The sequence below is a fragment of the Nerophis lumbriciformis genome, linkage group LG21 (genome assembly GCF_033978685.3).
Source record: "Nerophis lumbriciformis linkage group LG21, RoL_Nlum_v2.1, whole genome shotgun sequence".
In the NCBI taxonomy this organism is placed as follows: domain Eukaryota; kingdom Metazoa; phylum Chordata; class Actinopteri; order Syngnathiformes; family Syngnathidae; genus Nerophis; species Nerophis lumbriciformis.
Window position 1 is genome coordinate 9,880,001 of NC_084568.2, and position 25,000 is coordinate 9,905,000.

General features: G+C 39.3%; 1 protein-coding gene across 2 annotated transcripts in view; it reads right to left on the reverse strand.

The window, feature by feature from the left end:
- Nucleotides 1-25,000, reverse strand: part of kpna5 (karyopherin alpha 5 (importin alpha 6)) — a 42,067-nt gene that overhangs the window by 11,736 nt on the left and 5,331 nt on the right. Inside the window, exons 3-12 of one of the 2 annotated variants that reach the window (XM_061983115.1) lie at nt 24,992-25,000; nt 24,823-24,922; nt 18,416-18,510; nt 18,013-18,144; nt 11,236-11,324; nt 11,059-11,158; nt 10,789-10,952; nt 8,112-8,190; nt 7,899-8,024; nt 7,684-7,811 (exon numbers count right to left, since the gene is read on the reverse strand). The exon at nt 24,992-25,000 is cut by the window's right edge and continues 102 nt beyond it. In XM_061983115.1, the coding sequence (XP_061839099.1) occupies nt 7,684-7,811; nt 7,899-8,024; nt 8,112-8,190; nt 10,789-10,952; nt 11,059-11,158; nt 11,236-11,324; nt 18,013-18,144; nt 18,416-18,510; nt 24,823-24,922; nt 24,992-25,000 (1,022 nt within the window). The remainder of the gene's footprint in view (nt 1-7,683; nt 7,812-7,898; nt 8,025-8,111; nt 8,191-10,788; nt 10,953-11,058; nt 11,159-11,235; nt 11,325-18,012; nt 18,145-18,415; nt 18,511-24,822; nt 24,923-24,991) is intronic. The other variant, XM_061983116.1, reaches the window with a different exon arrangement.

Here is a 25,000-nt window from a genome sequence, read left to right on the forward strand (position 1 = left end):
CTACTGCAACTCTGGAGCTCAGTCACAGTGATTTTTGGGTTCTTCTGGACCTCGCTCACCAAGTCTCTTCTTCCACCATTGCTGTTTGGCTGGACCGCCAGGCCTAAGAAGAGTTGTGGTCGTCCCAAACTTCTTCCATTTAGGGATTATGGAGACCACTGTGCTCCTCAGAACCTTGTTTTGTAACCTTGGCCAGATCTGTGCCTTTCCACCATTCTGTCTCTGAGCTCCTTGGGCAGTTCCTTGTGCCGTTCCTAATCAAGTCCAGTCAGTTTCATTAAACACATCTGGGCTCCATTGACGGAGCAGAAATATCTCAAGAAGGATCGGAAGTCATGGACAGCATGTGAGTTACATATGAGTGTCACAACCAAGGGTCTGAATACTTATGACCATGTGATATTTCAATTTTTCTTCTATACATTTGCAAAAATGTCTACATTTCTCTTTTTCTGTCAAGATGCAGTGCTGAGTGTACATTTTGTCGCCATCATCAAAAAGGAACTGAGAAATAGGAAAACATTTTGATCTCGCAGCACCAAATAATAACTAATAATGTAGTGTCATGTAGCTAGTGATTGTGCCACACACTCAGACGTCATTTAGCCCAATCACTACTGGCGAGAGGAGCACCTGGTGCACTTCACATGCGCATGTTTGGCGACCCACGTGAAGATAAGATTTCAGATCGACTGCCGTGAATGTCGATAAAGTGACAAATGTTATTTAAGGACGCGACCCTGAAAGGGACAAGCGGTAGAAAATGGATGGATGGATGATGAATGGACGGTAGCGTCTGACAAATTTTTTATGCCATGTGATTGACCTGCAACCAGTTGATTGTGATAAACACAATGGGCACGCCTGGTCTCCGCTGGTGTATTGAGCAAAGGCTGTGAATACTTATGTACATGTGATTTTGTAGTTTTAATACATTTGCAAACATTAAAAAAAAAAAAAATTCACATTATCATTATGGGTTATGGTGTGTAGAGTTTAGAGGTTAATAATGACTGTAATCTAATTTGGAATAAGGCTGTATCATAACAAAATGTGGAAAAGGTGAAGCACTGGGAATACTTTCCGGAGCACTGTGTATGGTAGAGGTTTACCCAAAGCGCTTAGAGCGAGTCCGCCATTTTAATCCAGTTGTAGTCCAAAGTTATGGTCAGTAAGTACCTTCTTTTTCTCTATCCTCCAGTCGTGGGGCAGACTGGCTCGTACATGCACATATATGCTAAAATCCTGCGCTGTTGTCATTTCTAAAAGTAGCACATAGTTCTCACTAATATCTGTCAGTATAGATATGGAAGCCCTAAATACAGCACAGCTGACGGAGAAAAGACGCAGTCAGGGGGGTGTGGCCTTGAGGAGGACTTTGACATGTAAAGACCGCCCACCAAACGGCACATCCTGAAGAGATGGCTAGAAAGCGGCTTAAAGATGTTCTACAAAACATAATCTATGCAACATTTTGATCAATGGACCATAATTGCATGTTATGTAGACCACACGGGTTAAAAGTAGAAAATTATCTTAATATGACCCCTTTAACATTAAATTCAGAAAATCACAAGTTGTTTCACTGTTATTAAAAAGCAATATTTCTTAAAACACTTCAACTTTCTGATAAAGCTGTCGCAAATTTCGGCAGTTTAAGCCACAACAATTACAACAAGTGCAGAATCCGGGACTTGTTTGTATTGTGCCCTTCTTTATTTTAATATATGGTACCAAATAGGGTTGTCCCGATACCAATAATTTGTTACCGGTACCATAAAGGGAACTGCATATAATGTCAAGTTTGGCTTTATTTTGACATTAAATATTACAATACAATAAACATGTTTCCTATTGCAGTCAAAGAACACTTTTAGAAAGTTAAAATATAAATTAAAGGGCATTAAACACATTGGGCTTTTCTTGTTGCACTCAAAGAACAATTTACAATTTTCCATATTACATATAGTCTGCCATAATCAAGGATTAGGTTAGAATATAATGAAAAGCTTTATTGACATTATATTACATGCTTCATGATTTATGGTTGCCACTTGTGGTCTGTGCTTTAAGAAAAATACAATTATTAGTTAGTACTAAATACAAAACTATGAATAAATGTACACAGATAAGCCATGTAACAGGTAAAACACATTTGTTAAAGATAAAACACAAATTGTAGCAATTTGTTACCAAATTCAGTCATTTCACTTGCATTAGTTGACGTTAGATGATTCTTAACTCTGCTAATATTTGGCTTTAAGCGCGTCTATATATCTACATGTTATGTATCTACATATGCACAACAGGGGAGCTAGCTAACTCATGAGAGTAGTGTACAGTATGTGTTTGTGAGAATGGCAATGTGTTGGCTGAGTGACGTCAGTGAGTGAGTGGGCAAGTAAAGAGAGAGAGGTAGCGCTGCACTGCGCAGTAGAAAAATTAACGAGTCCAGTTGTGTTCTGCAAAACTAATAATAAAACAACCACATTGTCACAAATTGACGGCCTCGAATTCTGACCTGAAAGCGTAGCTTAGCAGACCCATTGCTGGGTAAAGTGAAGGGTGTTAAATCGACGAAAACATCAACCTTAGAGCGAACATCTTCCCTGTGCTCCTCTACTACTGTCTGCACCAGAGCAGAACAGGTGTAACAACTACATTATTACCTGTCACTATTTAAACTCCTTGTGCAGATCTGAATGCTTATTATTTAAATGTTTACCTAAGTTTGAAGGAAAGGTGGTAATACTAATCGCCACATTTGGCGAGGCGTGTTTTAAAGCAACACTTGAAGCACGGCGTGTCCTTGTTGAAAGAGTCGCCTTTATCGTTGGTTTTGAAGCCCAAATACCTCCACATTGCACTTCACACACCCTCTATATTAACCAATAACATTTTTGTTTTTTGCCATTGTTCCTCTCCAAGATGTTAATGCTTGTATGCATTTTGTGTGTGCGTTTTGACACACTTAACATTATGCGTCTTGGCTCTGTAGTCATCGCCGCACGGCGGGCATTCAGATGAAAGAATGGTACCGGTATTTTTCAAAAGGTAGTACAGTACCGATTTCAATCAATTAGTATCGCGGTACTTTATTAGTACCGGTATACCATACAACCCTAGTACCAACTAAACCAGGAGTTAAAATAGTTGACATTGGGGCCCAACTTTCCACTACAAGCGGGCCTGGATCCAAGTCAAATATTAACACTGATTTAGTCATCTTAATCTTGGTTTGAATGGTATTCAATAATTTTATCTAACTTACTTACAGTTTAAAACCTTGTCAAATGATATGAAAGCATGTGTTAATCACAGACTATTATTTATTTAGACAAACATTTGGCTTAGGTCAGGCTGATTAGAAAATAACAAATATAGTGCATAAGAAGGTACTCACAAATAATTGACCAAAAATACATTTACATACAATTATGTAGTTAAAATAAATATACTATGTACTGAGATAGGCTCCAGCGCCCCCCGCGACCCCGAAGGGAATAAGCGGTAGAAAATGGATGGATGGATATCAACTAAACTGTCAATAAAATTAAAGTACAAATGAAAATACAGATTCACAATTTTAGTAATCATTTTTGCGCATTTTTGCAGGATTAGGTCTCTGCTATTTGCAGATGATGTGGTCCTGATGGCTTCCTCCGGCCAAGATCTTCAGCTCTCACTGGATCGGTTCGCAGCCGAGTGTGAAGCGACTGGGATGGGAATCAGCACCTCCAAGTCCGAGTCCATGGTTCTCTCCCGGAAAAGGGTGGAGTGCCATCTCCGGGTTGGGGAGGAGATCTTGCCCCAAGTGGAGGAGTTCAAGTACCTTAGAGTCTTGTTCACGAGTGGGGGAAGAGTGGATCGTGAGATCGACAGGCGGATCGGTGCGGCGTCTTCAGTAATGCGGACGCTGTATCGATCCATTGTGGTGAAGAAGGAGCTGAGCCGGAAGGCAAAGCTCTCGATTTACCGGTCGATCTACGTTCCCATCCTCACCTATGGTCATGAGCTTTGGGTCATGACCGAAAGGACAAGATCACGGGTACAAGAGGCCGAAATGAGTTTCCTCCGCCGAGTGGCGGGGCTCTCCCTTAGAGATAGGGTGAGAAGCTCTGTCATTCGGGGGGAGCTCAAAGTAAAGCCGCTGCTCCTCCACATCGAGAGGAGCCAGATGAGGTGGTTCGGGCATCTGGTCAGGATGCCACGCCTCCCTAGGAAGGTGTTTCGGGCACGTCCGACCGGTAGGAGGCCACGGGGAAGACCCAGGACACGCTGGGAAGACTATCTCTCCCGGCTGGCCTGGGAACGCCTCGGGATCCCCCGGGAGGAGCTGGACGAAGTGGCTGGGGAGAGGGAAGTCTGGGCTTCCCTGCTTAAGCTGCTGCCCCCGCGACCCGATCTCGGATAAGCGGAAGAAGATGGATGGATGGATGGATGGATTTTTGCGCTTAAGAACCTTCTCTATGACTTTAGTTCCAGACTTCTTCTGTTTGTTTGATATTGTCATTACTGCCACAAGTGGTGGAAAAGTGTATTATAACCGATTACCGCTGCGGGCTATACTGACCACAGCTGAGAAACACATTTTTTGGCAGGCCTGCTCATGGCCCAACTACACGCCCCGCCCTATGGTTAAGAAACACTGATCTAAACCACATTCAGTCTCTTGGCCACTCCCCCCTGTCGCTGAACCTGGGCTTTTAGTCACTAGCCTATTGCATCAATTTTACCATTACTTACTATTAGAGTACTTATGAGACTTTGCATCACATTCTTAGTTCACATTTGTAACACATATGAACAGTCAGATTTGTAATACTGAATTTGGATTCTAGTTCTAGTATCTTGTTCCTGCAAGCTGGCGTTTCCCAGATATAAAGTTCAACGTAGATGTCTTCTTAAGTAAAGTCAAAACCTTGTCTTTTTACCCCTTAAGGTAAACCTAGTATAGTTACACAATTACTAAATAATTACTGACATCAACTTAAAAATGTGCTGCTAATGAAGTCCTCTTCTAGTCTAAAAACTTGGCAGAGCTCCGGAACTGCGCCTTTGCTGAAAGCTGCGTTCTGGAACAATTAGGTCGATGCTTTGTGGGCGCACACGTTCAATCGTTGTGTCTCTACCTTCAGCACACGCACTTAGATAAACAATGCCCCTGTGCTAAGGTAGAGGTTGGAGTGATTTATGCTCTCACTTACGCATCTGTTTTACATTCCTTTTCTATGCAAAGACATCACCTGTCAGTGAGGCGCTCTGCGGACATACTGTGTGTGTGTATGGAGTCTAAAATACCAGGGTTTTTGTAGGTATCAGCAAATGTAATGTAACGCTTTTACTGCAACTTCAAACAAATTGAATGCCCATGTCTGACTGCAGGTCATTATTATATATAGTCAAAAGCAAACCATTGTCTGTCTGGACAAAATTGTACAAGCATATTGTTGAATAGTTTACACTTTGGCCAAATTAAGCACTAATGTAATCATGACATATAATGCAAGTAACTCTTTCAAACGCAATAAACATTTTGCATTACTGTAGTATTTTGTATTATTGTCTTTGGAAGGTGAATAACTTTAGATAGGTAAGCAAACATCAAAACAAAATGGACTCTCAATATTTCTTAGCAAAAATTGCACTTCTTTCAATACTGAAAATCTTAAAGCGCATTTTCCCCCCCCAATTGGGAAAAACTGGGTCTGGTAGTTTGTTTTGTTGTCTTTTTTGTTGCCAATTGCAAATGTATGATTTTTTTAATGCCTCTGGACATTTTATTTAATGCTTTCTAATGCCATTTAAGGCCTTAATTTTCGCAAAATCCATTGAATGGCTTTTAATGCTTTTTAATGACCTACGGAACAGTGGCGTACCACCACCAAGTATGGAGTGAATCTTCTTTTAAGACAATTTCTAACATTAAATGATAATGACGCTTCCAACGTCATGTGGCATAAAAGGCAGATGCATAGAACTTTATGCTATCAGATAATTTTTATTATTATATTAGATTATTATAAATGATTTATTATAAATTTAGCACATTGTTTTGCTTCAATTTTGTGTTATTCATACTGCTCACGGCGCGGTAAACGGCTTGGATTAAGTTTGCCGTCAAATTTAATATCATGCGCAATTATTCTTTTAGCAAATTAAAAAATCTATTTTTATTCTCTATCCAGAATACAAACATACCGCAACTCTCAAAATATTTTTGATAAAGCTTTGGCGGTTTATGTGTTGTCGAATCTCTTCGCAAACTCTGAACCGCATCTCGAAGCGGTCACATGATCTCGTCACCCGTTTCAGCGCAATACCACCACCCGCAGGATATGTGCGCGCCGTCTGCTGTCCTACCTACATTTTCTGAGATTTTCAATTCAAAGTTGTCATCAACTGTAAGCCATAATCATCTAAACCTGTGGTCTCCAACCACCAGGCTGGGGCACGGTACCGGTTCGTGGATCGATTGGTACCGGGCCGCACAAGAAATTAAAAAATAAATAATAATAATAATTTTTTATTTTTTATTAAATCAACATAAAAAACACAAGATACACTTACAATTAGTGCACCAACCCAAAAAACCTCCCTCCCCTATTTACACTCATTCGCACAAAAGGGTTGTTTCTTTCTGTTATTAATATTTCTGGTTCCTACATTATATATCAATATATATCAATACAGTCTGCAGGGATACAGTCCGTAAGCACACATGATTGTATTTTTTTGTGACAAAAAAAATTAAATATACCATAACCCCCCCGGTCCGTGGGACACATTTTCAAGCGTTGACCAGTCCGCAGTTACAAAAAGGTTGGGGACCACTGATCTAAACTATAACCAATAAAGGCTTGACTTATCTGTTGCATGTAATAAGTTAACATGATATGTTATCAAATGTTACATTCTATAGTGTAATTTTCACATGATTTATTATTTTAATTCTACAGAAGAATATTAATTTCTTATATTTATTTTTTGTTTAACACCCCTAACATTTACTCTCATTTTTCAAAAATAATAACTATTATTTACTTTGATGCATTCGAATTATTCGGTTGAGTTGAGTTCATGCCTGGAAAAACTTCTCACATTGCAAACAAAAATCATTCAATGGGGGTCCTAGTCATGTTTTAGGGTGTCACAAGTCATGATGAGAAGAACGATCCCCCCAGATCCCCAAAAACCTCTGAGTGTGTTTCTTAGCCACAACCCGTGCCCATCCAAAATATTTAAGCCAGAGTAACACTTTGATTAATTGTCTATGCCTGGAAGAACCACACATTTACATGCCATGCTCTATTCACTACTGCCACCTGCTGTCCCAATTGTGGACACAATGGCCTTCATAGCAGGCCCATGTTGACATCTCCTGCACCTTTTCAAAACACACACACACATTGTATAATGTTCTCTGTGGACAAGAATCCAGTGTTACGTGCACCTTCTCCTTTGCCTCTTTTGCTGATTGTTTCTCTTATTGTCCGTAGGGTTGATTGGACCTGTATTAGCGACTACTGTACATCATTTGTATTAACAATAATTTGTTGAATAAACTGTTCAAAATGAACAATAAGTCCAAAGCGTCCATCTTGTTTGAGACTAGACAAGGGCACAGGGACGGTAACATACATTGTCCCCCAAGTGGGATACAAGATGTCAAATATTTGGTACCTTATTTGTGCCGGGGTTCCACCAGAAGTAGCGTTGGTTATTGCCCACGCTGCCTCTTTCCTAGTGCGGAACTCTGCCTTCTGAAGAATCTCAATGAGTACTGGGAAGATGTTGGCATCAATCACATTCTGGTAAGAGAAGGGATGTAAGCTACAAAACAGCAGCCTGCTTTGAGGCAGGATACGCTTGAAAAAAACGGTTTAGAAGACATGTACTTGAATCTGAGCTCTGTTTCCGGCTGTGATGTTGGACACAGTCCAGCAGGCCTCCTTTTTGATAGACTCCTTGGGACTGCTGAGCAGGTGTAGCAAACAAGGCAGTGCTGCACAGTTCAAGATCACCTATGGTGTCAGGTAGAAAGCAGCATGTTACACAGGTTTCACAAACAACACCGGTTGGTAGTCCGTCAAGCGCTAGAAAGAGCTGACCTGTGTCTGAATGTCATCTCCTGTGACGATGTTGCCCACTGCCCGCAAAGCAGGAGAGACCACCTTATAGTCACTGTGCCTGTGACAGAACGTACACAATTTCAATACAACGTGCGCTTTTTATCAAGCCCACCACTTATTGATGTGTCTTGTACACGAGCTACAGTACAACACTTACACACAGTTGTGCAGAGTAGTTATTAGGGAGGCTACGATACCAACATTGTGACAGTATCAAGGCCACGGTACGATATTATTGTCCAAAAATAAAGACTTGGTAAAAATGCCTTTGTGTGTAAAATGAAGTGGCACAAATGTTTAGGATGAACACACTTGGTGCAACTGAACACAAACATAATGCTCAAATATTCTAATCATATTTATTATTACAAACATGTATTTTTAAGTGCAAATATTTGTGCAGAAACATCCACTGTTTCAAGCAAATCATTTTTTTAAAGTTTCCAGTTGAGTTGATATTTGGTTAATCAGGCATGTGATTTAAACTTAATGAAAAAGACTGAAAATAAGCCAGGGGGTCTGGGGGCCGGAGGTCCCCAGCCAGGTCCAAGGCCGTGCCCTGGTGGGGGGCAATTGAATATGCAAAAATTAGCAAAATAAAAAAAGTACAATTTATAGATGTTTTAGTGTTTAAAGAATTGAAAAATTGTCAGAGTTTACATAAATACATATCCCATTTATCCTAATGAATCACTATGTCTGTTTCAGTCACTCCAGCAATTGAATATGCAAAAATTAGCAAAAAGAAAAGCACAATTTAAAGATGTTTTAGTGTTTAAAGAATTGAAAAAAATTAAATTTTTTATTATTTACATAAATACATACCCCAATCTTCCAAATGAATCACTGTCTGTTTTAGTCACTACGTTATTTACTCACTACAGTAAGAACAACTTGCCTACTCTACACAGTTTGGAAAACTGTTATTTTTTGCAAATATTAGCTAATTTGGAATTTGATGCCTGCAACAAGTTTCAAAAAAGCTGGCACAAGTAGCAAAAAAGACTAACAAAGTTGAGGAACGCTCATCAAACACTTATTTGGAACATCCCACAGGTTGGGAACAGGTGGGTGCCATGATTGGGTATAAAAGCAGCTTCCATGAAATGCTTAGTCATTCACAAACAAGGATGGGGAGAGGGTCACCACTTTGTGAACAAATGCGTGAGCAAATTGTCGAACAGTTTAAGAACAACATTTCTCAACGAGCTATTGCAAGGAATTTAGGGATTTCACCATCTACGGTCCGTAATATCATCAAAAGGTTCAGAGAATCTGGAGATTGCTGCACATAAGCAATGATATTACAGACCTTCGATCCCTCAGGCGGTACTGCATCAAAAAGCGACATCGGGGTGTAAAGGATATCACCATATGGGCTCAGGAACACTTAAGAAAACCACTGTCAGTAACTACAGTTGGTCGCTACATCTGTAAGAGCAATTTAAAACTCTACTATGCAAAGCGAAAGCCATAATTTAACAACACCCAGACACGCCGCCGGTTTTGCTGGGCCCAGGCTTATCTAAGATGGACAGATGCAAAGTGGAAAAGTGTTCTGTGGTCGGACGAGTCCACATTTCAAATTGTTTTTTGGAATCTGTGGACGTCGTGTCCTCTGGACCAAAGAGGAAAAAAAACATCCGGACTCTTATAGAAACAAAGTTCAAAAGCCAGCATCTGTGATGGTATGGGGGTGTATTAGTGCCCAAGGCATGGGCAATTTACACATCTGTAAAAGCACCATTATTGCTGAAAGGTACATACAGGTTTTGGAGCAACATATGTTGCCATCTAAGCAACGTCTTTTGGAGCAACATATGTTGCCATCTAAGCAACGTCTTTTCTGTGGACGCCGCAGCTTATTTCAGCAATACAATGCCAAGCCACATTCTGCACGTGTTATAACAGAGTGGTTTCGTAGTGAAAGAGTGCAGGTACTAGACTGGCCTGCCTGTAGTCCAGACCTGTCTCCCATTGAAAATGTGTGGCCCATTATGAAGCGTCAAATACCATAACGGAGACCCCGGACTGTTGAACAACTTAAGCTGTACATCAAGCAAGAATGGGAAAGAATTCCACCTGAAAAGCTTCAAAAGTTGGTCTCCTCAGTTCCCAAACGTTTACTGAGTGTTGTTAAAAGGAAAGGCCATGTAACACAGGAGTAAAAATTCCCCTGTGCCAACTTTTTTGCAATGTGTTGCTGCCATTAAATTCTAAGTTAATGATCATTTGCTAAAAAAAAAATATGTTTCTCAGTTCAAACATTAAATATCTTGTCTTTGCAGTCTATTCAATTGAATATAAGTTGAAAATGATTTGCAAATCATTGTATTCTGTTTTTATTTACGATTTACACAACGTGCCAACTTCACTGGTTTTGGGTTTTGTACAATACTGTTGTACTATTTGTTGATAGTCTGCTAATTGTCTCAGAGTTTACACCCTAACAAGACAAGCGAAAAATTGGTAGGTTTTTCATCCCCTACCAAGCAGCATACATTTAAAACCCGATAGACAATAATAGTCAATTGCCCTTCCCGTCGAGCTGCATGCAAGACCAACCCAGACACACAAACAATGACCCCGGGGAGCAGGGAACCACAATAACCAAGAAAAACCTTTGCTACACTTCTAAGTTACAGCAGCTACTTACATGAGCAGCTCCACCAGCCTGCGACAGACACCAGAGTCAATAACTGTCTGGATCTTCTCATTGGGGCCATCGGACAGGTAAGACAGAGCCCAGCAAGCATCAGCCAGCACATCTGGATCGCTGCTGAAGAGAAGCCTGGACAGCACACTAAGGCACGGCGACACCTAATACCCATTCAAGACAAGACAGGAGCAGTTAAATCCAGAAGACACGTTCAAATTCAAATGAAAACTGCATTACATCCTGCAGTTTTTTAAAATCCAATCTGACCTTGGAAAAATCTGGTGGGGGGTTCTTCCCGCGGCACAAGTTGGACAGAGCCCAAACAGCATTTCTGGTTGTCGTGAGACGGTTGGACTTTGCAAGTAGCCTGAAACAAGACGATGCAAGATGATTATTTGGCGTGCAACACGTTAGCAGAAGACGGATAGAGGAAAAGCAACGTACTGCTGCAGAAACGGGAGGATGTCACAGCTGAGCACATAGTCTCTGCATTCTGCATTATCTCCAGCGATATTCCCCAAAGCCCACACCGCCTGAAACACACCATGGAGTCAGCAAAACTCTCCTGGACCAGCACTCACAAACATTACAAACCAGTGGAGCAAAGTTGCTCAACGACAAGATCATGTTAATAAAAATAATACCAGACTGGATTTATGAAGCACCTTCCTGCTTACCAAAGGGACTTTACACTCAAACACCTTATAGAGTTTCCCCCAAATGGCCAATATACTTCCTGCTGCTTTATGTACTTTGTTGAAAATGTTTCAAGTTTCTAGAGACTTCACCAATCCTTTAAGTGACTTTTTTTCCTCAACTGACAACAAATCTAGTAACTTTTTCTGGTGTTATTAGTAGGGGAAACTTGTTTTCAGCTACTTTCTAAACACAAATACAGTCTCCAGTAACAGGTTGAAGATATGAAGATGCTAGATTTTACAAAGTTGAAAAATAAAGTTAAAAAAATGCTCTGGCAATAGCTTCAAGATCATTGATTCCCTTATTTTCAGCCTGAGACAGATCATCATGCAGCCAACCGAGCCCACTTTCCATTCACTTTCAGAGACGGTGGGTGTCCGTGGGCAGGATAAAACCGAGCATTTATCCAATGATTGTCTAGTTTTGCTGCAGTTGAAAAGCCCACTCTATGCTCCCCCATTGAAGACAACAATCAACATTGTTTAATCACTGTAAGACTACCCATAATGAGTGTCAGCTGTCGACAAAGTAGCTGATTCTGAACAAAAGTTGAAGTTGAAATTCTAGCACATACATTAATCAATGAAATGTAAACACAAAAGTACATATTTAATTAACCACTATTTTTTTTATATTTTTGGCTGCCTTGAGTTTCCAATCATTTCTACAACTCTTATTTTTTCGTGATAGAGTGATTGGAGCATTTGGTAACAAAATACATTCATGAAGTTTGGTTCTTTCATGAATTTATAATGAAAATGGAAAATGTGACCAAATCTGCTGGGTCAAAAGTATGCATACAGCAATGTTAATATTTGGTTACATGTCCCTTGGCAAGTTTCACTGCATCCACAAGCTTCTGGCAAGCTTCTTAATTTTTGACCACTTTTGACAAAATTGGTGCAGTTCAGCTAAACTTGTTTGTTTTCTGACATGGACTTGTTTCTTCAGCATTGTCCACACGTTTAAGTCAGGACTTTGGGGAGGCCATTCTAATTCCCTTAATTCTAGCCTGATTTAGCCATTCCTTTACCACGTTTGACGTGTGTTTGGGGTCATTGACCACAGAACTTTCCTCCAGAAGGTCTTATCTTTGTCCATGTGATGTCAGATGAAACAAAAATTTAGCTGTTTGGCCACAATACCCAGCAATATGTTTGGAAGAGAAAAAGTGAGGCCTTTAATCCCAGGAATACCTTGCCTACTGTCAAGCATGGTGGTGGTAGTATTGTGCTTTGGGCCTGTTTTACTGCCAATGAAACTGGTGATTTACAGAGAGTAAATGGGACAATGAAAAAGGAGGATTACCACCAAATTCTTCAGGACAACCTAAAATCATCAGCCCGGAGGTTGGGCGCAGTTGGGTGTTCCAACAGGACAATGACCTCAAACACATGTCAAAAGTATATATATATATATATATATATGTATATATATATATATATATATATATATATATATATATACATACACATATATATATACATATACACACTCACATTATATATATATATATATATATATATATATATACATATACACACCAAAAAAATATATATATATAAATATACACACATATACATATATATATATATATATATATATATATATATATATATATATATATATATATATACACACACACACATATATACATACGGTATATAGATACACACATACATATATAGATACACACATACATATGTAGATATATATATATATATATATATATATATATATATATATATATATATATATATATATATATATATATATATATATATATACACACACACACACACATATATACATACGGTATATAGATACACACATACATATATAGATACACACATACATATGTAGATATATATACATATATATATATATACATACATATACATACATATATATATATATATATACTTACATACACACACACACACACATTAATGTATTACGTGTATATATATATACACACTACAGGCCAAAAGTTTGGACACACCTTCTCATTCAATGTGTTTTCTTTATTTTCATGACTATTTACATTGTAGATTGTCACTGAAGGCATCAAAACTATGAATGAACACATGTGGAGTTATGTACTTAACAAAAAAAGGTGAAATAACTGAAAACATGTTTTATATTCTAGTTTCTTCAAAATAGCCAACCTTTGCTCTGATTACTTGTTCTTGACATTCTCTCGATGAGCTTCAAGAGGTAGTCACCTGAAATGGTTGTCACTTCACAGGTGTGCTTGAAGCTCATTGAGAGAATGCCAAGAGTGTGCTAAGCAGTAATCAGAGCAAAGGGTGGCTATTTTGAAGAAACTAGAATATAAAACATTATTTCACCTTTTTTTGTTAAGTACACATGTGTTCATTCATAGTTGTGACGCCTCCAGTGACAATCTACAATGTAAATAGTCATGAAAATAAAGAAAACACATTGAATGAGGAGATGGCGTGGCCTGGCCTGTACTGTATATATACATAATACATGTGTGTGTGTGTGTATATATATATATATATATTAGGGGTGTAACGGTACGTGATTTGTATCGAACCGTTTCGGTACGGGGGTTCCGGTTCGGTTCGAAGGTGTACCGAACGAGTTTCCACACGGACATATTAAGTAGCGTAGCGCATGTTGTGTAAACAATGCACACTGAGGCACAACACACGGCATGCTAGCAACAACTGGGCTACGACAACATGTAAGAGCCAGAGCTGGAAGACCCTCCTGCCTCGTTAAGATCTCTCGTTTGGGAACACTTCGGCTGCGCGGTGCGGAGGACGGAGGTTTGCCGACATTGTTCAGCAGCGGTAAGGCATGCTTCTGCCAACACGTCAAACATGCTAACCCACTTGAAGCATCACCACCCCCAAGTGAACATCACTTCAACAAAGATAAAAAAAGAGCCAACAGCTCCGACCTCTTACTGCCAAGTTAGCCAGGCTGGGGGGGGGGAAGAAAAGTTAATCTGAGGCTGAGTTGACTTGAAACTGTTTAATGTTGCACTTTTTATATGTAGAAGAACATTTTTGTCATTTTAATTAGTCTGAGCACCAACTTGAGGCAGTTTAATGTTGATTAACGTGGACCCCGAGTTTAAAAACGTACTGGGGTGTTACCATTTAGTGGTCAATTGTACGGAACATGTACTGTACTGTGCAATCTACTAATAAAAGTCTCAATCAATCAATAAAAGCACTTTATATGTAGAAAAGTTGTTAAGAAACCATTCTGAGCCTTATCTTATTTAGTTTTTATTGTATGTATGTTGACCACATTAACCCTGGCAATGGACCCTGTGTGTATACAGTATGTATGTTATGCCATTGTTTACAAATTTGGTAAATAAATAACCAAAAAATGTATATTTTGTTGTTTTCTTACTGTACCGAAAATGAACCGAAACGTGACCTCTAAACCGAGGTACATACCGAACCGAAATTTTTGTGTACCGTTACACCCCTAATATATATATATATATATATATATATATATATATATGTATACACACACACACACATATGTGTACAGTGGGGCAAAAAAGTATTTAGTCAGCCACCGATTGTGCAAGTTCTCCCACTTAAAATGATGACAGAGGTCTGTAATTTTCATCATAGGTACACTTCAACTGTGAGAAACAGAATGTGAAAAAAAATCCAGGAATTCACATTGTAGGAATTTTAAAGAATTTATTTGTAAATTATGGTGGAAAATAAGTATTTGGTCACTTCAAACAAGGAAGATCTCTGGCTCTCACAGACCTGTAACTTCTTCTTTAAGAAGCTCTTCTGTCCTCCTATCGTTACCTGCAATAATGGCACCTTTTTGAACTTGTTATCTGTATAACAGACACCTGTCCACAGCCTCAAACAGTCAGACTCCAAACTCCACTATGGCCAAGACCAAAGAGCTGTCAAAGGACACCAGGAAAAGAATTGTAGACCTGCACCAGACTGTGAAGAGTAAATCTTCAATAGGCAAGCAGCTTGGTGTGAAAATATCAACTGTGGGAGCAATTATCAGAAAATGGAAGACATACAAGACCACTGATAATCTCCCTCGATCTGGGGCTCCACGCAAGATCTCATCCCGTGGGGTCAAAATGATCATGAGAACGGTGAGTAAAAATCCCAGAACCACACGGGGGGACCTGGTGAATGACCTGCAGAGAGCTGGGACCAAAGTAACAAAGGTTACCATCAGTAACACACTACGCCGACAGGGAATCAAATCCTGCAGTGCCAGACGTGTCCCCCTGCTTAAGCCAGTGCATGTCCAGGCCCGTCTGAAGTTTGCCAGAGAGCACATGGATGATACAGCAGAGGATTGGGAGAATGTCATGTGGTCAGATGAAACCAAAATAGAACTTTTTGGTATAAACTCAACTCATCGTGTTAGGAGGAAGAATACTGAGTTGCATCCCAATAACACCATACCTACTGTGAAGCATGGGGGTGGAAACCTCATGCTTTGGGGCTGTTTTTCTGCTAAGGGGACAGGCCGACTGATCCGTGTTAAGGAAAGAATGAATGGGGCCATGTATCGTGAGATTTTGAGCCAAAACCTCCTTCCATCAGTGAGAGCTTTGAAGATGAAACGTGGCTGGGTCTTCCAGCATGACAATGATCCCAAACACACCGCCCGGGCAACGAAGGAGTGGCTCCGTAAGAAGCATTTGAAAGTCCTGGAGTGGCCTAGCCCATACTTGCCAACCTTGAGACCTCCGATTTCGGGAGGTGGGGGGTGGGGGGCGGGGGCGTGGTTGGGGGCGTGGTTAAGATATATACATAAATAATAAATACTTGACTTTCAGTGAATTCTAGCTATATATATATATATATATATATATATATATATATATATATAAATAAATAAAATAAATACTTGAATTTCAGTGTTCATTTATTTACACATATACACACAAATAACACTCATCTACTCATTGTTGAGTTAAGGGTTGAATTGTCCATCCTTGTTCTATTTTCTGTCACTATTTCAGAACACACACATTATACAAATATACATTAAAAAATCAATAAGAAAACAGGAGCTCTAATTTGGGAGTCTGAATTAGGATCAGAAGTTCCTATATAAACATTGCGCACTCACGTCGCCATTTTATATTGATTACTGCAGCTGTGCACTGGATTCATTCACAAATACAAACTACAACTCACAAACACTTTAGAGTTAGGCTCCACCATCAGAATGTGTACTTAAACTTATAAAGATCACATGGATATTATTCAGTGAGTTGATTCACCAAAACTAACCTGTTATACAGGAGGTTTCAATTGTTCACAAACTGGTCGCTCTCATCAGAATGACAAGACACTTCCGGTCTGCAGGTGATAGCATTCAATTGGGAAGAAACGCCCTACTGCCCCCTACTGACCAATGTGAATACTGATAAATGTGTAATGACAGCTCCAAAAACGAATTCAAACCACAAAATAAAATAAATAAATCAACACAAAAATGTGACACATTATGGGTGGGTCACATATGCATGTACAGTAGATGGCAGTATTGTCCTGTTTAAAAGTGTCACAACATTGCTGTTTACGGCAGACGAACTGCTTTACGGTAGACGCTGTTGTTGTGTGTTGTCAACACGTCACTCAGGTCCGCATGGAGCTGGAGGGGGCGTGGCCTCCAGCTCCGCCTGATTTTCGGGAGTTTTTCGGGAGAAAATTTGTCCCGGGAGGTTTTCGGGACAGGCGCTGAATTTCGGGAGTCTCCCGGAAAATCCGGGAGGGTTGGCAAGTATGGCCTAGCCAGTCTCCAGACCTCAACCCCATAGAAAATCTGTGGAGGGAGTTGAAAGTCCGTGTTGCTCAGCGACAGCCCCAAAACATCACTGCTCTCGAGAAGATCTGCATGGAGGAATGGGCCAAAATACCAGCTACTGTGTGTGCAAACCTGGTAAAGACCTATAGTAATCGTTTGACCTCTGTTATTGCCAACAAAGGTTATATTACAAAGTATTGAGTTGAATTTTTGTTATTGACCAAATACTTATTTTCCACCATAATTTACAAATAAATTATTTAAAAATCCTACAATGTGAATGCCTAGATTTTTTTTCCACATTCTGTCTTTCACAGTTGAAGTGTACCTATGATGAAAATTACAGACCTCTGTCACCATTTTAAGTGGGAGAACTTGCACAATCGGTGGCTGACTAAATACTTTTTTGCCCCACTGTATATATACCGGTAGGTATACATATGTGCATACCGGTATATGTATGTTTGCATGTGTGTTTATATATGTTTACATGTGTCTATATATACACATGCATATTTGTGTGTGTAAATATATATATATATATATATATATATATATATATATATATAAACTTGAATCCAATATTATTATTATCATTTTTACAATGTACACTTTAATGTCAGCACTAAGGACGGGATCACTTACTCCAAACATGACTGTATACCAATAGCAATTGCTTTGATTATCAGTCATGCTTGCGTTAGACTGCAAAGTTTTCACCTGTTCCTGGACGTCCTCATACTCAGAGTTCAGCAGCTGGATGAAAATGGGCACAGCTCCGGTTTCAATCACAACTTTGGTGTGCAGGAAGGTCCCAGAGGCAATGTTGGTTAAAGCCCAGGCTGCCTCAAACTGAAACAAATGACAGCTCAATTCAGCAACTGTGCTCTGTCCCATGATCGAGTGGGCTGCTTCATCTAGATACGACTTACTGGTTTTTGCACTACAATGGTAGACCTCATACTTATAACATTTTCCAGCGCAACCCTTTACTTTGTATTGACCCCAACAAATAAGGCTCTCCAATGTAGAAATGTTGTGTTGAAGCAGTGGCATGCACAATTATTGATGTAACATTGAGATATTGCGAGAAGTACATTGTGTGACCGAGCAAACTCTTTACCTGCAATGTGCAGTTTTCACTCCTCTTCAGGAACTCAACAAACTGATTGACAACGCCAGCCGTGGCAATAACCTCGTCTATGGGAGGGTTCGGTTCTGAAAACAAAAATACATTTGCTAAAGATAGAAAAAACTACACAAAATTCAAAAGGTTGACAGTAAAAAGTCACATAATAAAAGCATTCTAGTACACTAACAAGCTGCAGTTTAGGGTTGTCACTTTTGCGGAATTTCAGTAGTCATCACGGATGAATTTCCACGATTCTCGATAATACAATAAAAAAAAAATAACAAATACACTTTTAAATTCACGACCTAATCGGTCAAGTGTTAGGATCACTGTGCTTCAACATGTTTTTGCACAGAATTTAAATTGCAGTATGAGCTGCCAAGACATAACGATACATTGTAATAAGAACAGCAGTGGCCTAGAGCCCCTAGCATATCAAAACAATACTGTGCTTATAATATACTCATTGATAGCAACAATTTTAAACTATATTACATATAAAAAGAACAGCAGTGGCGTGGAGTCTTCAAGTACGGTATATAAAAAATATTGTTTCTAAAGGTTAATTGCACTTTTTTTGGAAGTTTTCCTATCGTTCACAATCATGAGACAAAAAGGTTTTGTTTTTTTACATATACATATATATATATATATATATATATATACATACACACATATACACATATATATATATATATATATATAAATAAATATATATATGTGCGTATATATACAGTATATATATACAGTATATATATATATATATATATATTATATATATATATATATGGGATCTGAGCCAAGGATGTCGTTGTGGCTTGTGCAGCCCTTTGAGTCACTCGTGATTTAGAGCTATATAAGTAAACATTGATTGATTGATTGATTGAGATATATATATATATATATATATATATATATATATATATATATATATATATATATATATATACACATACATACATACATACATACATACATACATACATACAGGTAAAAGCCAGTAAATTAGAATATTTTGAAAAACTTGATTTATTTCAGTAATTGCATTCAAAAGGTGTAACTTGTACATTATATTTATTCATTGCACACAGACTGATGCATTCAAATGTTTATTTCATTTAATTTTGATGATTTGAAGTGGCAACAAATGAAAATCCAAAATTCTGTGTGTCACAAAATTAGAATATTGTGTAAGGGTTAAATTTTGAAGACACCTGGTGCCACAAACTAATCAGCTGATTAACTCAAAACACCTGCAAAGGGCTTTAAATGGTCTCTCAGTCCAGTTCTGAAGCCTACACAAACATGGGGAAGCCTTCAGATTTGACAGCTGTCCAAAAGGCAACCATCGACACATTGCACAAGGAGGGAAAGACACAAAAGGTTATTTCTGAAGAGGCTGGCTGTTCTCAGAGCTCTGTGTCCAAACACATTAATGGAGAGGCAAAGGGAAGGAAAAACTGTGGTCAGAAAAAGTGTACAAGCGATAGGGATCACCGCGCCCTGGTCAAGATTGTGAAAAAAAAAAACATTCAAAAATGTGGGGGAGATTCAGAAGGAGTGGACAGCTGCTGGAGTCAGTGCTTCAAGATCCACCACCAAGAGACGCTTGAAAGACATGGGTTTCAACTGCCGCATACCTCGTGTCAAGCCACTGTTGACCAAGAAACAGCGCGAAAAGCGTCTCACCTGGGCTAAGGAAAAAAAGAGCTGGACTGCTGCTGAGTGGTCCAAAGTCATGTTTTCTGACGAAAGCAAATTTTGCATTTCCTTTGGAAATCGAGGTCCCAGAGTCTGGAGGAAGACAGGAGAGGCACAGGATCCACGTTGCCTGAAGTCTAGTGTAAAGTTTCCACCATCAGTGATGGTTTGGGGTGCCATGTCATCTGCTGGTGTCGGTCCACTCTGTTTCCTGAGATCCAGGGTCAACGCAGCCGTCTACCAGCAAGTTTTAGAGCACTTCATGCTTCCTGCTGCTGACCTGCTCTATGGAGATGGAGATTTCAAGTTCCAACAGGACTTGGCGCCTGCACACAGCGCAAAATCTACCCGTGCCTGGTTTACGGACCATGGTATTTCTGTTCTAAATTGGCCCGCCAACTCCCCTGACCTTAGCCCCATAGAAAATCTGTGGGGTATTGTGAAAAGGAAGATGCAGAATGCCAGACCCAAAAACGCAGAAGAGTTGAAGGCCACTATCAGAGCAACCTGGGCTCTCATAACACCTGAGCAGTGCCAGAAACTCATCCACTCCATGCCACGCCGCATTAACGCAGTAATTGAGGCAAAAGGAGCTCCAACCAAGTATTGAGTATTGTACATGCTCATATTTTTCATTTTCATACTTTTCAGTTGGCCAACATTTCTAAAAATCCCTTTTTTGTATTAGCCTTAAGTAATATTCTAATTTTGTGACACACGGAATTTTGGATTTTCATTTGTTGCCACTTCAAATCATCAAAATTAAATGAAATAAACATTTGAATGCATCAGTCTGTGTGCAATGAATAAATATAATGTACAAGTTACACCTTTTGAATGCAATTACTGAAATAAATCAAGTTTTTCAAAATATTCTAATTTACTGGCTTTTACCTGTATATATATATATGCTATTGTAAAAACTTTTTTTTCCATTGCATATTACCTTTTTGCTCTATTTTATAAAGTTTGCTGGGTTCTTTTATTTGATTTTGACAATGTGCCACAGCTGCATTCTGCAAATGCCCCTTTGCGGTATTAAGGCACTCCCTGGACTTGTGGGGGCCGCGCTAAAGCTCTCACTCGTGCGACAGACTACACCTTTAGTGACCGCTTGTACTTATGTACCTAACAAATGCATAACGCTAGACAGCTAGGGTGCATTAGAATCAGGTTGAGCTACGGCTAACCGGGATCGCCAAATCTGCATTTGTGGTGGACCAACAGGGAAAAACTAAAAACATGGCAAACACTGGCTCATTTGTTTTGGACAACATGTGTTCTTCTTTGGCTGCAGTAAGAAAATATACAGTCAAAGGCCAAATTGTTACAATGCAAGTATATTTAATGCTGTCAAACCATTAATCAAATTAATCATACTTTTAAATTTGGATTAATCAGTTAATTGCTTGCATAATTCCAATTAACTTTAAAAGAATACCCAAATATTTACAATTTTATTGTCGGAAATTTCCAGGGTTTTACGTGGAAACAAATTGAAATAAAACACTGTATGAACGGATATACATGTAAAGTCTATTATTTACGCACTATTCGCTAGTGATGCCCCAAAAATGTGGCAAAGACGTACGCAAATGTCAAGAGAGTCGGCGGTAAAACCGAGGTGCCGCCCGCGTGGCCGCTTCACCCACAGCATGGTTCCAGTGGCTAGGGCAGTGGTGCGGCAGCTTTTCCAACAAGAGCCCACGCACACCTCCTCACTGAGCACACCAGCCCAAACGACCCAGCCTTCAGAGCCAATCCTTCGGATCCGACTTGCCGACTTCTCTTACCCGCCTTGTTCTAACACACCAGACCAGACCTGGGCAAATCAAGGTCCGGGGGCCACATGCGGCCCGTTAAGCTTTTCAATCTGGCCCGCCGGACATTCCCAAATCATTTTTTTAGATCTTCAGGATCGAATCTGTAGCTGCCATTATGATATGCAGTGATGTTTTCTAATGACCGGAAGTCTTCAACCATACTAAGTATTTCAATGGTTGGAATCTGCATGAGATACTAGTTACTATGGTAATCTAATTAGTTACTATGGTCAACTAATTAGTTACTATGGTCATGTAAGTCACAGCAGCTCAGACGAGGCACTAAGCAGTGTGGGTGGGGAGCATTTTTAGCATTCAATCAGACATTATTGTGGTTTTGTATTAGCGTTCCTAAAAATAGATATACCGGCCCCCAGACACATTTATTTCTCTAAATTTGGCCTCCGAGTCAAAATAATTGCCGAGGCCTGCACGCTGTTCACCAACGAGACCTGCTCGGGATTAGAGACTGCAGTGGCGATTGCATTAACACTACAAGGGTTCAGCTTCCCCTAAAATATATATAAAAAAGTGGTCAAATATGTACTTTTGTGTTAACATTTCATTGACTAAATGTGTGCTAGAATGCGTTCAACTTTTGTTCAGAATCAGGCGACAGCTGACATGACTTTCTTAGAGTAGGTTGTTATATTGTTGCCCAACTAGACACTCATTGGATAAATGCTCTGCTTTGTCCCGCCCACGGAAGGAGAGCGTCTCTGGACATGAATGAGAAGTGGGCGTGGCCTAGGCTGGCGAAGACACCTGGCTTCCACATGATGACAGAATGATCTGTCTGAGGCTGAATCCTTTTTTGATTGACAGGGAAATGGGCCAATCAGAGATCTTGAAATATAAAACACTGCCAAAGCATTTTTGAATTTTCATTCAGTTGTTCCTGTTGATATGGAGAATTTTACAATCGTTTAAGTGACTTTTTTCTTTGTAAAATCTAGCATCTTTATATCATTACCTGTTCTTGGAGACTGCACTCGTGTTTAGACTATCGCTGAATACTAACTTCTCCTACTTGAAAGACCAGAACTCGCCACTGGTACACGGCCTGTGTTACGTAGTACACTATTAATTATAAGAATAGAGCAAAAACGGTATAAGAAAAACTATGTTAATACCAGTTACTAATAACTAAGGCTGAAACGACGCGTCGACGTAGTCGACGTCATCGGTTACGTAAATACGTCGACGCCGTTTTTGTGCGTCGCATATTTACGTCACACTACTGTCATGGCGGAGCGCAAAGCAGACGATGCGAGCGAGGGGAAAAAAGCACGCCAAAAGTCGTCAAAAGTGTCGGAGTATTTCAATAAACGGCCTAATAATGTTGTTGTATGCACACTGTGTCGAGCGGAAATGGCCTATCATAGCAGCACAACGGCTATGAACGAACATTTGAAAAGAAAACCCCCGACAGCGTTCTTGCCATCACCATCAACAAGTCAATCGTCCGCGTGCGTATACGTTGTCATTATTACACAAAAACATGAATGTGTCATTTGTATCTGCGTTGTAAATTCATAAACTAAAGCACCGTTTGCTCTGAGAGGCGCGTTTGGCGTGCCTGTTCAGTGTTTACAAAGACGCGCTCTTTAACGCTGTGGAGAGGCGGCGGCGGCGAGCGAGCGGCGAGGCGGGGCGCGCCGGGAGCGACGCCGCAAGAGACAGGGGACGACGAGCGAGCGAGGAAGAGGAGCTGAAAAGCGAGGAAAGAAAGAGAAAAGAGTTGGAAGAGAAAAGACTTTGTGTAAAATTAAAAGATTGTAAACCTGGCAAAGCCGTCTGGCGTTCAGTCTGTCGGTCCTGAAAGAACCCCACGGCACAAGACGTGTCACAAACGCTAACGTTAATTAGTTGTGCAAATACCTTTTACAACATTAACAGTTACATATACTATGTACAAACCAACAATTAACTTTCACTTTAATCATACTATCATTGTTGTGTTATTAAGCAAAATAAGCAATACTTTTACTTTTGTTGAAATGTTTACACTGTACACTTTTTTGTATTGGATGTTTAGCTTTATTTTTGCACATTTTAGCAAATAAGCAATACTTTTACTTTTGTTGAAATGTTTACACTTGTTACAGAATATTTCCGTTTTGCACTTTTTTGTATTGGATGTTTATCTTTATTTTTGCACATTTTAAAGCAAAATAAGCAATACTTTTACTTTTTAAATGCTTATACTATTCCAGAATATTAAGATTTGCACTGGATGTTTACTTTTATATTTGCACATTAAAAAGCAAATAAGCTACTTTTAATTTTGTTAAATGTTAAAAGTTTTAAATGTTTACATTGTTACAGAATATTTTGTCATGTTGTTGTCAATGTTGACTGAGTGGCCATACTTTTTTTTTTGTAAATAAAAGCCATGCCTTTTGAAAAAACTGGCCTACTTTTTTTTTTTTCCTCTTCATTTTAAATTAAAAAAATAATCGGTAAAAGGAAAAATAATCTATAGATTAATCGAAAAAATAATCTATAGATTAACCGATTAATCGAAAAAAATAATCTATAGATTAATCGATAGAAAAATAATCGTTAGCTGCAGCCCTACTAATAACACAGATTTGTCTTCAAATGTATGTAAACATTTTTAGCCATTTTTTATAGAAAATATATGCATCATTGACCATTATGCAAATTATTAGATGACATCCTATTGACCACAATCCAAAGCCACGCCCCCCGCCAAAAGTATATTGGCAAGCTCGGGAAACATATATACATAATAAAGTGTTTCTGACTCTGATAAATGTAAAATACCGATATGTACGCTCTGAGCTTGGGATGAATCCTCTTTTACGCACCAGTATATATTTATTAAATCAAACTAAATAAAGCACAAACCTTTGGAAAGCAGTTTTCTGAATTTTTGTGTGGCAATTAACTGATGGTCTGGGTCTTCAGAGAAGATCATCTGAATCATATCCGGTGTTATGAGTCCATCCTGCCGAGTCAACATGGGACAAGTAGTCAGTAGCGCAGGCGAGGACAGCGATGTGACGATGCGTATTACCTGACTTAC